Source organism: Bactrocera oleae, chromosome 5, assembly GCF_042242935.1.
Source record: "Bactrocera oleae isolate idBacOlea1 chromosome 5, idBacOlea1, whole genome shotgun sequence".
Taxonomy (NCBI): Eukaryota; Metazoa; Arthropoda; class Insecta; order Diptera; family Tephritidae; genus Bactrocera; species Bactrocera oleae.
The window spans coordinates 14,083,655-14,101,506 of record NC_091539.1 but is presented as its reverse complement, the minus strand read 5'-3'; the positions used below and the strand labels follow the sequence as shown (position 1 = coordinate 14,101,506).

At 37.6% G+C, this 17,852-nt stretch overlaps 2 protein-coding genes across 14 annotated transcripts in view; one reads left to right on the top strand and one right to left on the bottom strand.

Moving 5' to 3' along the window:
• Window positions 1-17,852, bottom strand: part of l(1)G0196 (inositol hexakisphosphate and diphosphoinositol-pentakisphosphate kinase) — a 38,562-nt gene that overhangs the window by 16,500 nt on the left and 4,210 nt on the right. For 5 of the 13 annotated variants that reach the window (XM_036371203.2, XM_014229892.3, XM_070110748.1 and 2 more), the window contains 4 exons: window positions 1,828-2,019; window positions 1,496-1,727; window positions 1,281-1,435; window positions 1,131-1,218 (listed from right to left, as the gene is read on the bottom strand). In XM_036371203.2, coding sequence (XP_036227096.2) covers window positions 1,131-1,218; window positions 1,281-1,435; window positions 1,496-1,727; window positions 1,828-2,019 — 667 coding nt within the window. Of the gene's footprint in view, window positions 1-1,130; window positions 1,219-1,280; window positions 1,436-1,495; window positions 1,728-1,827; window positions 2,020-5,914; window positions 6,667-16,366; window positions 16,908-17,852 lie in introns of those variants that run through there. The other 8 variants (XM_036371194.2, XM_014229887.3, XM_036371193.2 and 5 more) reach the window with 5 other exon arrangements.
• Window positions 11,539-15,870, top strand: LOC138857292 (uncharacterized). The gene is made up of 2 exons (XM_070109627.1): window positions 11,539-12,501; window positions 15,769-15,870. The coding sequence occupies exons 1-2, from the start codon at window positions 11,539-11,541 to the stop codon at window positions 15,868-15,870; spliced, it is 1,065 nt and encodes a 354-aa protein (XP_069965728.1).

The following is a 17,852-nucleotide window of genomic DNA, read 5'->3' as shown; positions in this document are numbered from 1 at the left end:
TTGTTTCATTCTTTTGCGTATTTAAGTATTTTACTGGATTTTTAAAAGTTCTTTGGCGCTAAAAGCAAAAAAATATTATATTTAAGAGCTATGAAGCCGCAACTTGAAAATACTGGAATAATCTTTAAGTTATTCTAACTCATATATGCATACACCGATATACATAAGTTATTTTATTCGGTTAAGAAAATAGTTTCTGTATGAAAATGAGAGTTAAGTTTTTTTCCCCTTTCTCTATTAAAACTTATTTCAAAACAGAACAGTATGAAGTCGAAAGAATTAACACTTATTTGTCTGGAAAAGTAAAGCTAAATATGACATTAATAGAAGTCGGCTAAGAAAATATTGGCTGTGATTAAATTGAACACAATCAAAATCACTTGGAAGTGTGTCGGCAAAGTGCCAGAAATTATTGGTGGATATAGTGGAAATAGAGTTCTGAATATTGAAATTCGAAGTGGTTCCAAAAAACAATTGTGGCTTTAATAGGTACAACTAAATGCAAAATGGCTATATTGACCATCTATTTAAGTTGACTGAGAAATGTTTTAAAATGCATAACACGAAAATTGTCATTTTCTTAAAATATTAACGGTAATGATGAAGAATACATGCAACAAAATGGTGTACACGTATATGTACACTCGTATATTTAATAAAGATGAATTTATGCGGGTGATTATACGAGTAATTTGATGGTTGGAAAAAAAAACGTTATAATTTTTGAACTCACCAATTATTCTTATAAGATTCAAAAAAAATTTTAAAAATTGTATGGAGATTCATGATTCATACAAACAACGGTATTGCTATGACACAAATACTACATGTGTTGATATAAATTTTTCAAATATATAAGCGTATTTAAAAATAAAGTTAAGCAATCAAACCACTTACGAATGCCCGTGAAGATATACCAAATATAATTTCTCAAAAACCAAATTTAAATGCGTTGCTAAAAATCGCAAAATATAAACAAAATCAATTCAGTACAGTATGGTATTCGCAATAAAATCAAATGCGAACGATGGGCTAAACGTATCAGAAGAAAATTAGTGCATTTTTTTGGTTTTTGGCGCAAGGAACAAATTTCGCTAGAACAAAATTGTTAAAGGAGTACGAATACATACCATCAGTGGGCATGAAATCTTCATAGATGAATGAACCGGTTTTGCGCACGCGCGATTCTGGTGAATAAACGCTGCTGCGACTGCCAATCTGTAAATATAAGTGAGTATATAGTTAGCTTGCTTTACGCATGTGCCCAATTGTCACAGCACCTTTCTGAAGAGACGCTGACTGCCGCCACCTGCCGAAGTGGGATAGTAAATGTAGATATTGTGATCCTCAGCTGATACGGGCTTCTCCACAAATGGTTTATTGAAAATAATACCATTCACCTCAACGTGATCCTCAGACTCAATGAGCTCGTGTTCTAATTTTTCGAAAGAATTTAATTTTTAACTGCGTTTTAGCAAGAAAGTTATTGACTTACGTTTTGGGTCTGGTGAGTCACGATCTAAAACCGCATAACGTGGTATTTCAATGCCTTCCTTCTCCAGTATAGCATAGACACGGCGTCGGTCTTGTATATCATATTGCATGTGTAAGTTGTTGAGCACGTAGGGTTTGCGTAATTGCGCATATTGTATGGCTTTCTCCAATGGGAAGCCCTTCGAATGAAACGAGATGAGACAATCGCACAAAGGCCAATTTTCTACCGGTTCCTAAAGTGTGAAAATTTGTATAATTATTAATTTAGAAACAATTTACAATTATTACAGTGAGCGCTTCATAGTTATCAGTTTATAGTTAGCATATACTCACCTTCAAAATGACATCTTCGGAAAATATAAGCATTTTGATGAATTCAAATTCTTGCAAGCGTGTTAAGATCTCTTTCATCGGCTTGGATTGCGTCTTTTTAGCCATGGCGCAAATACCTACAACCACTTGTTTCCCAGGATTCGAACAGGTGCTACAATCCGAATCCATGCCGTCATTGCTCTCGCCGTCCCCCTTTTGAAATAAACAATAAATTTTTTTGTATAACATTTGAAATTTATATGGCTGGTTTTTTATTCAACAGCAACTATCGATGATTGCCAACTAAAATTAAAACAAAATTATAATTTTAATAATATAATTTTTATTATTTCACTGCAATCAGTAAGCCATTAAGCTGGAAAATTATTGCTTGCAATATTTGTTATTTACTTAAACGAAATTTCATTAAAATAAATGCAAGCAGCGTACAAGCCAATGCAATATTGAATTAGGTACTTCTCTATAAGAGTTTATAAGTTCTATTAAAAAACCCAATAAAAACACATTGGCTTTAATTTAAAAAATATTTATTTATTTATATGATGTTATTTAAATAATTACTGTAGCATTTAACAAATTTCTTCGTGTTAAAGAATTCCCATTTCCTTAGCGGAAGCACAAGCCAAGTCGAAGCTGAGTAAATTTTAAATTCCATTTTTTAACCAAATTTAAAATATAAATTTTTATAAAACAAAATTTTTTTAAATTTATTTCACTCAATTCAAAATATTTTACAAAAAAATATATATATATTTAAGATAGGTATTTAAATAACTTAAATATTTATGCCGGAAATCTGTTTAAGAAACACTGAATGCCATACTTCGTGTATATACATATGTATACAAGTATCCACATTCAAGTAATTGAACTGAAAACCATCTTCTAAGCACTGAAGCAGTTGATATTGACCTGGAGATCTTAAGAATCGGGAATTATTTGTCTATAGCGTTTATTATTAATGATCACGTCAATACCATCTTCATTCAAAGAATCTCACCAGACTTCATTTTCTGGATGCCAAGAGGCGTGGAAAGCATATTTAGAGATGGTTTCCACTCCAAATATGACAATTTGTTTATGTACCCATTAAACTATCAAAGCTAGCCATAAAAGTGAAATAATTGCGCTTTTTTTGACAGCTATCCTTCTTTCTTGGCTTGAACACGAAAGAAACGTACTCTACTAAAGAAACGAAACAAAAGTGGCGTAATCTATATTGCTATTGTTATCGACATTATCTAAAAACTCGAACAACATAAAAATCATGGAAATTACTAAGTACTTCGATTTTAAGCGCTCGAGAAAAAATTGTTAAAGAAAGTTGTTTTTTTGCAGTTCGCCTTTTTTTTATACCCCTAATGGGGTATATTAAGTTTGCCATCCAAAAGGAAACGTCGGAGACTCTATACCGTGAAGAGCTTAGTCGCCATGTCCGTCTGTCTACCTGTATATACGCGAATTAGGTTCTCACGTTTTGAGATATCGATCTGAAATTTTGCATACATACTTTTTTCCCCAAGAAGCTGCTCATTTGTCGAAACCTATCTATAACAAATAGCTGCTGTATAAACTGAACGATCTAAATTAAGTTCTTGTATTGAAAACTCTTTTATTTGACAAATTATGTTCACGAAATTTGGCATATAGCTGCTATAGAAACTGATCGAACAATATTAATAATATAATATCAAAAACCAATATTATTAAAAGAATTGAAACATCATGAGAAATATTTCATATTCTTAAACATTGCTACAGCTTAGCACCTTAGTATATATATATACAAATCTGTACAAACATATATATCAGGAAAAACATATGCATATACATATACGTAAGAATTTATGTACAAAAATCTATTTGTTTACTTAGAAACAGCTGATGTGAGCTTTAAACGTCATAATTTGACTTCTAAGTATCACAACAAAGATCATAACAATTCATGAATTCATAATTATTTTTTTGTTTTCCTGACTTTCAACGAGAAATTCAGCGATGAAGCCAAGAAATGCCACTATCTAAGAGTATATACTTATTTATCATTCATACACACAACACACTCTCACAAGCCAAACTAATTATAAGTGTAAACAATTATAACATGTTTCAGTAATTTACGTAGAATGAATATGATTATGTACATATGTATGTGTGTATGTAGCATATATATACATATGCCTGTGTGTCACTAGACACATTGTAAAACGTAACTGATATAAATTCAATTGCTTGCATTTCTAGTTCAAACTTAATTATTTAGCGGTACGTGAATATATACTTATGTATGAACGTATTATTATATATACAGTTGTGTTCATAATAATAGCACTGCACGGCCAACCCAAACTTAATACAATACACTGATATAATTTGAAAGAGTTTCTTAAATTAAAATTGGGTTTCAGCTTAAAGTAACTGTATAAAAGGTAATGCTCGAATTTCGCCGAAGGAACTTTAATGAAAAAAAATAAATTAATTAAATGAGAAGAAAACATAAGTAAATTATTAGGGATGTACTTTACTTATAGACCAGAATTATCGATATAACCGAAGAGGTTAATCTTCCGAATGCGTAGCAAGAAATGTAGCATACAAGTAAAACGGCCCTCTAGTGAGACAAATGGCTCTTTCAAACAATGTTGCCAATAAAGAGCGCAGGTCAACTTGAACTTCAGCCTGACTTGAACTTCAACAAATGTATATAATATAGAACTGTCAGCATAGGAAATCGGTTCGATCGAAACAATAGAGATTCCTCAAATCAATTTCATAAATCAAAACTTCAAATAAAGAAGAATTAAATTTCAATGTGTGATGTCTTCTTCCCACTACTGTTTAACTATATTGAAACCAGCCCAACCACCAGTGGGAATTTCTGTCAATCCGCTCAATTACATGATGTCTCTTGATATCTCAGATAGGCATTTAACGCCATTCACAGCGAAGCTATCAAAATCTTCATCGACTCTCTTTCTGTGTATGGAATCGTTGGAGTCAAACAACTACTCATAGTAACAGGTTAAGCTCCTACTTATTGAATCGACTCCGATATACTGAATTTATGTCCTGTATGTAAGGAGTTCCGCATGATGCTAACCACCTCTTCGTAAAAGGCTTTCCGATTATAAATTATTTTTTGTTTGTTTTATTTTAAGATTATTTGTATATTTTATTTTCGTGTATTAAATGGTTAGAGGTAGTCAGAATTATCAAAATATCGTTTTTTTTTTGCATTTTTTTTAGTCTAATATCTTAGAAATATTTTCTGAAAATTTTGAAGTTGGTTTGGTAAATAGTTTTTGCTAATTCATTGCCGAAAGTCCAAAAAAATTAATATAAACAATACAAAAGCTTCGACCAGGCAGTATATTATCTATTAATAAAAATATTTTTTTCGTCCGATTGATTTTAGATGAATCTTCAAGGCTTAGTGATGTTCACCGCAAGGAGCTTCGGCGGGAACTTGATCAACACAAAAAGCCCTTACTTTTGAAATTATAAATTCGTTTTCAAATTTCTATTAAGTCAAATCGAAATCTGATTTAATAATGAGAAAGTTTACTGACAAAATATATTTAAAATTGTAATTTTTTCATGTCTTGATTACACTTACATGTCTTTTTGTTTGTTTCATTGCAACTTTTATGAATGCACATTTCAAACTATTTTTAAAATACAGTGAGACTTCCCACAAACGTACACTGACGGTTCCACAATTTTTGTCCGCTTATGGGGGTGTCCGCTTGTAGGAGTGGACAAACAAAAATTTGACTAATATGTATACACACACTTCTTCTTAAATAAATTAGTTATAAAAATTATAAGTGCGCACTGCTATAATTATGAACAGAACTGTATAGATGTATATACATAAAATATATTAAAGGTAAACATGCGGGGTTACAAAGTCCTACATAAGCATATATATTTGTAGATTCACTAAACTGGGATGTTGATGAAAACGTATTAAAAATAAATTATATTGCAATGTTATCTATGCATTTATACATAAATACAAATGATATATATATGTACTTGTCAGCTGCCTTTCAACGTATTCATATATATTGGGCACTATACGTACATTCCAACACTCATCGCAATAGCAAAAGTCATCGTCCTCTATATTATCATAGCTGCCATCATCGTCCTCCCCATAATAATAATTAACGTCATCGAAGCCAACACCGAGTGGCACATCATTGTGCGCACCGCACTTCTCATCTTCATCCTCATCAGGATGATCTTCAAAACAATAGCCATTATTTTCATAGTCATCTGGCTGATTGGCTGCTGTCGGCGTGCGTTCGACAGCGCTGCCACATGCCGCGACCGTATTGGCGGCCAAATGTCTGCGCCGACAACGGCGACATGGGCGAACCGCCTCGGCAATGCCACTAATATCCGGCAGCGCCTTATTACACACACGACAATGTTTGAACGCTAGTGTGCCCTCAGCGTTTTCAGCGGCTTGTTGTTGTTCACGCGCATCAAAGGCATGCCGCAAACGCTTACGTAGCCGCTTGACGCGCCACCAATCCTTCCACCACACCCAATCCATATTGGACATACTTCAAGTAGTTTCTGCGCACAAATTTATCGATTAATAACAATCAATTCTGATGCAGACAGTTTTAGGTCGATTCCTCTCAAAAAAAAAAAATAATAATAAATAATAAAAACAAAAACAAGAAACAAGAAAAACACGCTAATAATCGATCCGCAGATCTAGTATACAAATATTAAGCACTCGTTCAAGTATACTCAACGGTAAAGACGCTGCTTCAAAACTGAAAACCGACAGCTGTTTTGTACGCTCGATCAGTCATAATTTCTGCATAGCACTTATCGCGGCGCACTTGCTCTCCGCGCTGTTTCGAAAACCAACTGAGTAAACGTTTTGTTTTTAAAATACAAATAAAGAAATTCGCGAGCGATATGCCTATTTGGTTATACTACGTAGTTCGTAGCTACGCGTAAATATAATATAGACTATGAGTAGCTAAGAGTACATGTGTTAAATGTGAAGAGCGAATGCTGTCGGCAAATAAAGTGTTATTTGCATTTTGCCGCTCGAATAAATGTAATTTTCAACTTCGAGATAAATATGGCATAAAAATGTGATAATGAAATCTGTGGCATTATGTTAAAAGAGCTTAAGTCGACTTAATTTAAATAGATATTTTAAATTATAGCAACATTTTCTGCATGTAATTTGACACTATTTAACGGTAATTTGAAGCTCCAGATATTATTACCTATTGTTTGAGATAGACCACAACATGGATTCTCGAAAAAGTTAGTGAAATAACTCAAAGTGTTTCGATTATTGAATAATAATTGATAAGATGATTCAGTTTATTTAAGCTATTTTAAAATATCGCTATGGAAATTATCAAGTATTTCACACAAACCAATTTATCCAGCTCAACAACAAAAGAAAGTTAAACTTGGTAAACATCATTGAGAATAGACAATCCTAGAATTCAGCGATGCCTACATCCTATATATGGTCAGTTTGAAACTCATTAGCTCATTTGACTTTCTGATGATAGGTTAGAATTTGTAGTCTGGTTCTTTATGTCTTATAGTAGGTCTAACAATTATGTAGTGTGACAAAATATTCGATGTCTGTTTAACCGCTAAATTAGCACTAAATACTATACGAAAAACGAGTCTACTCAATGTCCGGCCAGCGCCTATTCATCAATTAAAGTGTGTCAAATCGTTAGCGAAGAATCAAAATAAAGAACGCCTTAGATGTACATATACGAGTATCTGGTACTTTGTTCTGCCATAAGTTTTGTTACAAGTTCAGGCCGTTATAAAAATGAAACTATAGTACATTTTTAATAAAGTTAAGTTTATTTAATAATTCATATATTAAATGGGTGTTATACAAAATTTGATTCGAAATGGTCATCTTTTGCTTTTACACAAGCCCTCAAACGATTCGGACATTGATCAATAGCAGTACGCACAGTTTCTATTGGTATTAACCACGCTGCCCAAACCAAAGATATTTTGAGACTATAAATTTCTGTTAGATATTCGTTAGGCCATGTGTTCCAACTCAGACCACAAACTGTAGTCCATTGCATTCAAATCTGGACTTCCAGAGGACCAATCATCTGCATTTATGAAACCAGGAATATTGCTTTCAAGACACTAGTGGGTCGTTTTTGCCTTGGATGGCTGGAGCAGAATCTTGCTGGAAGATACAATGCTCTCCATCGAAGAGAGTATTGTTTAACTGCTTTATCACGCCTTCTAAAACATCCCGCTGGTACACTTTTGCCTTAGTTTTAACCCTTTTTTCACAGATGTGGTGAGGTGTAACGCCTTTGCACGAGACTCCTCACCAAAATATTAAAGCAGATGAATGGTCCCCATGTATTTTGGAATATTATATTTTGCGCCTTTGAAAGTTTTGGCGTTGATTTTGTCGTTTTTTTTATTAAAAACTTCTTCAACAGTGACATTTTTTTCATTTGTAAAAAGGATACTTTCATGTTTCATGTAAGTCTTGATATTGGTCTGATCGATACATTTTTTTCACTTGACATAATTTGCTGTTTTCTAAGGGGATTTCTACGAATTCGTTCGCTAACAGTTTTTATGGCTCAATGGGTTCGAATCACACAAGGACGACCACTTCTCTTTCTGGCACCAATTGTAGACGTTTGGGAAAAACGATCAATGCATTGTAAACTTTGTAACAGAATTTATGGCAAGTCGATGTACATAAAAACTGTACAAAAATTTGCTGTCGCTATCATTTTATGGATACGAAACGCGTATTTTGTAAATTTTTTTTAATACTTCTATGTTACTTCATATTGCTTGAATATAGAATAGCTTTTGATATTCAACTTGCTCGAATTTTTTCTTGCTTTTCTTCTTTATTCTTTTAAATTTGTTATTGAATTGCTTTAAGTGAAAGAAATTGAGTATTTAGCATTGTAAGTGTATGTTTTGCCTTCCTTTCCTAAAAATCTAGTAAATAAAAAACACGACATTTAGTTGACAACCAAGCACTTTATGATTTTTCCTAAATAAATTGTTGATAACATGTCTGTAGTACTTTACTTGACAGTTGAAGCGGAGACAGATAATAATGATTACTTTTAATTTAATGACTTAATAAGAATACAAGAAAAAACGTTAACTTCGGTTACATCGAAACTATAATACCCTTTACAAAAAAGCGTTTCCATACGGGAACTTAACGATATGAATACATGGCAATTGTGGCGTTGTTTTGGAAAACGATCTAAAATGTTTTTTATTCAAGGACTTTATTTTAAACGGTTAATGTTATAGTATCCGATCTGAAAAGTATATTGTAGCATTGGCTTGGAAAATAATCCATACCAAATTTCTTGAAGTTATCGCGACAAGTACAATAAATACGTTTTTCATACAAGGACTTGACTTTGACCCTTCAATTTGTATGGCAGCTTTAGTGGTCCGATATCGGCGGTTCTCACAAATGAGCAGAATCTTTGGGAGAAAAAGATGTTTGCAAAATTTCAGATCGGCATCTTAAAAACTGAGGGACTAGTTCGCGTACAGACAGACGCACATGGCTAAATCGACTCAGCTCGCCACGCTGATCATTTTTATATATATTGTAAAGTGTTTCTGACATCTCTTTCTGGTTGTTACAAATATCGTGGCAAACTTAATATACCTTGTTCAGGGTATACAAATTATTTACAGTTATAAATTGACCTGAAGTCGAGCAATCAATACTAGATATGCGTGTTCATGCTAAATCTTAATTATTTATTTTATAAGACAGCTATCGTAGCCAACATAATTTGATAAGAAGAAAATTAGCCAAGCCATCAATTTCAATTATGAGCACAATTCTCTTATAAATTGTAAACTATACACTTGTAAAGCTGACGAAGAAGAAAAATTAGTGGAGTTTGTTTACAAATTTTAACGCATAAAAACTAGAATTCTTGTAAAATTTATAAAAAATTTTACTCGATTACGGCCCTTGGGTTCTTATTATATTTTTTCAACCTTTAGTTTAATGCAATACTTTTCAATGCCTGAAAATATTTACTGCCTTTGATTCTTACGAATTGCGAAAACATATAATGTTCGGCGGCAGCCAAACTTTGTCTTTCCTTACTTGTATTATACAAGATTTTTATAACTGCTCTCATTCTGGTCCGATTTTGTTAATTTTCTTGAATATTTTTAGTTCACAAAGTGGCGTAGAAGTTAAATTATTTACAAGGTGCGTTCCAAAGTAAACAGGACTTTTAAAAAAAAGACAGAACAAATGGTTTTATCGGCAAAATCAATTAATTATAAATATAAATATAAATAGTCTCCTTCTGCTTTAATACAGCTTTTTGCAAGGTCCAAAAGCATGTCGAACGAGTGTTTTAGCTCGTTGCCCGGTATGGCCGCCAGTATGCCGGTGCAAGCCTTTTGAATAAGAATTTTCTGCATAACGCTTTCCTTTCATCGGCAAATGCATTTTTCCGAAAAGATAGAAGTCGCACGGTGCCATATATGGTGAATACGAGGAGTGGTTGATTGTTAAAAAGTGATTTTTGGTCAAATCATCGGCCACAAGCGTTGATCGATGAGACGGCGCGTTATCGTGCAACAAACGCCAACTTCCATTTTCGCGATATTCGGGCCGAACACATCGAATACGGCGCATCAAACGCTTCAAAACTCCAAGATAGAATACCGCATTAACGTTTTGGCCGGGTGGAACAAGTTCTTTGTGGACAATCTTGGAATCATAAAAACAAATCAGCATTGTCTTCACTTTTGACTTCTCCAGGCGCGATTTTTTGGGTTTCGGCTCATTTCTCATTAATGTCCTCACGACCACTTTGAAAACGTTGAAAACACTCGTGCACTCTGCTACGGGATAGGCAATCATAACCATGAACTTATTTCATCAATTAAAACGTTTCGGTAAAAGTTTTACCAATTTTAAAACAAAATTTAATGTTGGCTCTTTGTTTGAAGCTCATTTTCGCACCGATGACAAAAACATACTGACACTTAAAACGCAATAACTTCACTTCCAATAGATGAAATGTCATGAAATTTTTACTGGAAATCGATAAAGGATAGCAGATTCTAACGCACGATGGCGCCACTAGAGTTTACACTGTTAATTTTTTACTGTTTACTTTGGAACGCACCTTGTACATATATCTGTTTTAATATCAGAAAATATTTATCTGGTCTTAAAAACGAATTTTCATATTTTTTATTAGCTTAACCTGCGGCTTCGCTGCCATTGAATCCCTAAGGGGTTATACCTAGTCACGATTTTCAAAAAATCGCTTTGTTTGCAATTTCTTAAAGTATATATGTATATATTTTCATGTTGTATAAAAATATTTAACAAGATTCGAGAAATATTTTCGAATTAGCAAGTCGGCGCCGTACGGGTAACGATAACAAATTCTTGTTTTTCTCACAATTACGATTTTTAAGTCTGTGACCACAATATCTTAAAACCTGCTGAACCGATTTTGATCAAATTTTGTGCCATTTTTTGAAGGGATATTTTTCTAATTCCTTCGACCAACGACAACATTTTTCCATAAACTAACAGAATCTATTCCTGCCGAATCCAGGAGTCTGCCGACAGCAACCCGGGGTAGGGCGGAAGTGCGAGGCGGAATCGCCAGCACTAGCAGAGGAACCTCTGCTAAGTTCATGGGGGTCACGGGGTCCTCGGCGAGCGCTAGGGGCCCGGCGGGGAAGCGAGTGACTGCAGCTAAAAAGCTGAAGTCTGATCGCCGACTGGCTGCCAAGATTTTGGAGCGCTACGGTGACAAGCAGGCTGACCAGAAATCTGACCAGCATGCTAGCACACTGGAATGGGCCAAAAAGGTGCTGAGCGACGTGGGCGACGGTAAAGTGGGGCCGAGCGGGCCCCAAACCTCAATAAAGCGGCAAAGATCGCAGGAGGTGGAATCCTCCCTCGGCAAAAAGCCTCGGGTCGGACCCGCACCTATGTTTAGCGAAATCGCTAAACTCGCAAGCTCAGTGGAGCTTGGGGTGTACGACCGAAGCAGAGGAGATGGAGCCATCTCCCATGACGAGTGGAAGCGGGTAGCGGCTGCTATCTCCGCTGTTTTCATGAAGGTGGTCAGGGGAAGCCCTGGACCACCCCCTAGATGTGAAAGCGCTGGGTGGAACCTCGGCATTCACAAACTCATTAGGTGTGCCGACGAGCGGTCGGCTCTCCTTTACAAGGAGGCGGTAGCCAGGGTAGGGGAGGTGTGGAAAGGAGCAAGGCTCGAGGCGGTGGCCAAATCGGATCTCCCGATGCGGCCTCGGGCTCGGGTCTGGCTTCCGGCCGAACCTTCCACCCCGGCCGAAATTGAAGAGATGTTGCGGTACTGCAACCCATCTCTCCCCACCCAAGACTGGAGGGTGATCAGGCTGGAGAGGACCGAGGCACCATATCGGCAAGCGTTGATACTCCTGAACAAGGAGTCCCTCGCTCCTCTCAGTGTCACAAAGGGGGCCATAAGCTATGGCTTCGAGAGAGTCGTTCTCAAGACGCTCCCAACAGAAGCCAGGGCGGATGGCCCGCTGCCTGCTGCGGGGGTGGAAGAGAGTGGGAAGGTTCCCCTCTCGAAAATGGACGTCGACCCTGTCCTCTCGGACGCGGTGAGCACGGGGGGCGGATCCGTCTTCAGTCTCGAGCATCTGTTCGAGGAGGCTGGCGTCGACGATATGGACGATGGTGCGGAACTCGCACTGCTGGAGAGGAGTTTGGAGGATGAAGATCCTCCAAATTAACCTCCAGCACTCAAAGGCGGCCTCCGCCGATTTAGTGCTTCGTCTAGGCAGGGACGAAGCCGACGTTGTCCTTATCCAGGAACCGTGGCTGAGTAGCTATGGGATATCTGGACTAAGGACAAATAGCCATAAGCTCCTGGCGGCAAGCAGCACAGGTAGAACCAGAGCCTGCCTGTTGGTCAGAAATGAACTTAACGTTTTTCTTTTACCTAATTTCAGCAACGAGGACGTCGTCACCGCTAGGCTGGAGGACGGTGCTAGGGAAATCTGGCTTGTCTCAGCCTACATGCCGCACGACGACGAGGTGGAACCACCTCCGAACTTGCTGAGGATGGCTCTGGCAGAGGCCAGACGCAAAGGAGCCGCGGTTATTATAGGCTCGGATGCCAACTCAAGGCACACCGTCTGGGGGAGCTCGGACACAAACGCAAGAGGTGAGTCACTTTTTGATTTTATTTGTGATGTAGACCTTTTTATCTGTAATAGGAGAAACTGCCCTACTTTTGTGACAGCTAGCAGGGCGGAAGTCCTTGATGTCACGCTAGCCTCTAGGGAAATTGCTCCCTTGATCTCGAAATGGAGAGTTCTAGACGACCACTCCTTTTCTGATCATAAATATATTGGGTTTAGCTTGGACGCCTCGCGCCCGAAGCATAGAACCTACAGAAACTTCAGGAATACCAATTGGGTCCTGTATTGCAGGAAGCTTCGATCAGCTCTCCCAACCGCGCCTGACAGGGATTCGATCCTATCTGCGGACGCGATTGAGGAGCTCGTCGAGGTTTTCAGCTCTGTCAGCAGATCTGCTCTTGAAAGCTCCTGTCCTCTGAAAACTCAGAAAAGTAGAGGGAAACCCCCTTGGTGGACTTCGGAGCTAACGGAGATCAGATCTTCGAGTAGACGACTCTTCAATAAAGCCCGTAAAAGTGGCTCTAGCGACGACTGGGCGTTGTACAAGGCCGGATTGGCTATTTACAAGTCCGACTTGAAGAAAGCCAAGAGGGCTTCGTGGAAAGCCTTCTGCGACAGTGTAGAGGGTTGTCACGAGTCCTCAAGGTTTAGACGCATTCTTGCGAAAAATCCTACTCCGGTGGGGTATCTAAGAAATGCAGATAGCGGGTGGACTACGAGTAGCATGGAGTCGCTGAGGTTACTCCTAGATGCTCATTTTCCACGAAATCGCTTTGCTGAAGAAGTGCCACTGGGGGAGCTTCAGGAAGGCTGTACAGCCTTCTTGGACCTTCTGAATGAGCGTCATCTTACCTGGGCACTGAAATCTTTTAAGCCCTTCAAGTCCCCGGGTCCTGATGGCATCATACCGGCGCAACTACAGAGAACGGTTAAGGTGTCATGCAGCTGGCTGGCCCCTATCTACGCGAACTGTGTTAGATTGGGCCATGTCCCGAAGGCCTGGAGACAGGTTAAGGTTGCGTTCATTCCGAAGGCCGGTAAAACCTCTTGTCGGTGCAAAAGATTTCAGACCCATCAGCCTATCCTCGTTTTTGTTAAAAACGCTGGAGAGACTTATGGATCTGTACATCAGGTGCAGAATACCGAGGGGTAAACTGTTACGAGCGCAGCATGCCTACATCAAGGGCAGGTCGGTCGACACTGCCTTGCACGATGTAGTGTCATGGCTGGAGACAGCGCTTTTGCAAAAGGAATTTGCAGTGGGCACCTTTCTCGACATCGAGGGGGCCTTCAATAACGTTCGGCCAGAGGCAGTGGTTAAAGCCCTCGAAAAGTTTGAAGTGGAATCGAACCTCAAACACCTCATTTTCAGTCTTCTCTGCGACAGAACTGTCGTAGCGGAGTGGGGTAGTGCTAAGTCAACCAGAAAGGTAAATAGGGGAACTCCGCAAGGAGGAGTACTCTCCCCTCTGCTCTGGATCTTGGTTGTAAACGACCTACTTATAGAACTCGAGGAGCAAGGCTGTCGAGTGATAGCCTATGCTGATGATGTGGTTCTTATGGTTAAAGGTAAATTCCTGAATACCGTCTATGAGCTCACCGAAGGGTACCTAAACGTGGTATCCAACTGGACAAACAGAAGCGGCCTAGCCGTCAACCCAAGTAAAACCGAAATGGTTTTATTTACTAAGAGGTATAAGATCCCAAATGTGCCTCTCCCCTCCTTCGGGGGTTCACGTCTTCAACCTGTTGATAAGGTGAAATACCTAGGGCTCATCCTGGATAGAAAGCTTTCTTGGAGGCCGAACATCGAGGAGAGAGTCAAGAAGGCATCGGTCGCCTTATACTGCTGCAGGGGAGCTATAGGGAAAAGGTGGGGACTCTCACCAAAGGTGGTGTTCTGGCTCTACGAAACCGTAGTCAAGCCAATACTGTTCTATGGTGTGTTCATCTGGTGGAAGGCGCTCAAAAAGACTACCCTGGCTAAAAAGCTTGAGCGAGTTCAAAGAGCGGCGCTCATCGGAATCTCCGGTGCACTGCGAACCACACCAACGATAGCTCTCAACGCTTTATTAAATATAGCACCCGTGGACATTGCCGGTAGGTGCATTGCTGCGAGGTGTGCTATTAGGCTCAGAGAAGCTGGGCTTGTGAAGAGGTCCGAACAAGGACACGCCGCAATTCTCTCCTCCTTCACCTGCATTCCTGAAAATTTGGATCACTGCGTCACGGAGGCCTCTCGAGGCGGCTTTTTCTCTGCTCATATCCCGACGAGGGAGATCTTCTCGCCTTGAACAAAGTTCACCTCGCCGCCATGGTAGGAGTTCTCACTGGGCACTGTCCAATGGGAACTCATGCGGTGCGGCTTAGAATACTACCCGATGGCAGTTGTCAAAGCTGTATGGAGGAGGGTGAAGTGGAAACATCCCGGCACTTTCTCCTCCATTGTCCGGCTTTTGCTAGGTTGAGATTGAAACATCTCGGCAATCATACTTTTGGCGGTCCAGAAGATCTGGCCGAAACAGATATTGGCCATCTCAACAAGTTTGTCATAGGCACAAAGCGCTTTGTCGACATGTAAGGGTCTATTGATCCGGCTCATAGGAGTTTTGGGTACCACAACGGACCGGCGTTTAAGCTGTCCAAGTGTGATCCTTCTTAGGATCGACCCGCTAACCTAACCTAACCTAACCTAACAGAATCTATTCCATTTTTTGATTCCAGACGATTTTTAAAGGAGTTATGTTGGTCACCGCGAAACACATTTATTTCGATGACCCTTGGGAGATTGCATACAAAGGACATAAAAATTCATTTTTTGTATAAATTTTGCATAAAACCACTTTAATGCAAAAAAAATTATACTTTTAGAAAAAAAAAATTCCAAAAACCTGCTTTTTTTCGACCGCCTGACAAATTTTTCGACAAACAATAATATATGCCAAAATTATTATTTGTTTATTTTTTTGATTTGCAAATATTCATATTTATTTTACAAACAATTATAAATGCCACAATCCGTAAAAAATATATTTTTTTAAATAATAAGCAGAATGAATATTAATATTGAGGTTTTAACATTTTTTTTTTATTTCTTGTAAATACAAATAATATAAGTTACTTTCCGTGCGGAATTTATAAACCCACAATGCTTTATTTAATGAATATTTAGGTTAGAAGAGTAGCTTATGTTTTCAATTAATTAGTTCCGTTTTTCCTTTTTCTTTTTTTCGTTTACAAACAAATATGTGACAATAATTTTTATTTTTTGGTATTTTTTTTATCCCCAACCAAATTATTCACACAAGTGCCTTAAACTTACATCGTAAAACATATTCTAATCACAAAATTATACGAGGTCAAACACTAAAAATTGCAAAAGCGGAAATAAACTTTAAACGCGCACGCGAGCAACTTCTTAATGCGAGCACCTATTATGTGATACTACAAATTGAATAACACCTTAGGTATTAACTTGATACAGATATCTGACCACGTTTACAAATATAGATAAGTTAGCCAAACTCGCAAAAATTGGCTTCAGATGTTAATCATATATAATTGACGATTACATTTTTATGCGATTTTAGGCCATGCTTCTTCTCTTATTTGTAATATAAACATAGTTAACAATGTCAGGCGGAAAAAAGCGAGCTCCACACTCACTGTTCGTTCACACATTACCTGCTAGGCTGGTGTGTGTGCTCTTCGTGGAGCACTTCTTTTATAATTTTAGTTTTTACTTAGGACGGAAAACGAACCAATATTTCACCAAGTAATAGTAACGCGTCTAAAGCACGCAACTACAACAAACGCCAATGAAATGTTAATTAAGAAAAAATAAAGCAAACATGTTATTTGTTGGTGTTTGCTAATCAATTTTGGAGCGTAAATAAAGGCTGATATAAAAAAAAACGCTTTCCGCAAGCAGATTAATTAGGATAAGCAAATATGTTGGGAAGTTGTAAAATGCGATAACGCCAAACAAAATCAAACTTTATTAAATTTATATATGGTATACAATACATACATATTTACATAAAGGTTGCCCATTTGCAAAAAAAAAGTATTTTTATGAAAGCAGAACTGAGTTATTCGTGAGAGAGGGACAAATAATAAAATATGGGCTTGGAAAAAAAATCCATACCGTAACATTATTTGTTGTTGTTTTTATTGAACCCAAAATAATTTAGATGCTTTTGAGTTGACAGGCCATAAGGGACATAAGTACATACATATGTATATACTCATCTAGAATAGGTTACAATTACAATGTGCAAGAACAGCAGCAGTGTACAAAAATAAATTTAAAGATGATATCTTGCAATAACCAACAACAACAAGGCATAGACGATTCCCTTAACTTGTCGGTTCAATTAAAGGCCAAAAAACCGGTTTTTGTTTTTTTGAGTTTTAGAATAAGAAACACTGTGGACAATTCGTTCAAAAAGTATATTTTAGTGAACATCTAAAAATGTTGAAAAATGGCGGAGCAATGCATGTTGCAGTCGAACGTGTTACAGCTGTAGCGTCCGTAATTTTAGCTGCAGCAGTGAATATAAAAATCTCGTTAATTTGTATATTTTTTATTTTATATGAACCTCTCACGTTCAATATTTATTGTAATATTTGGATCGTGACTCATATTGAGAATTGATGAATCGCGAGTGAATGCAACACGTTTATTATTTTACCGCGCCAGTAAAGAAAGATTGCAAAATATGTTTTTTTTTTATTATTGTTGCTTAGAGATTAAGAGAAAAAAGAAAAAATAGATTTCTTTTCGATTTAAATGTTAACACACTTTA

Excerpts from the sequence above, each read along its gene's own strand:
- LOC138857292 (XM_070109627.1), top strand. The coding sequence starts at position 11,539 with ATGGGGGTCACGGGGTCCTCGGCGAGCGCTAGGGGCCCGGCGGGGAAG. Across the intron at positions 12,502-15,768 it reads ACCCTGTCCTCTCGGACGCG|ACGATTTTTAAAGGAGTTAT; the intron begins GTGAGCACGGGG and ends TTTTGATTCCAG.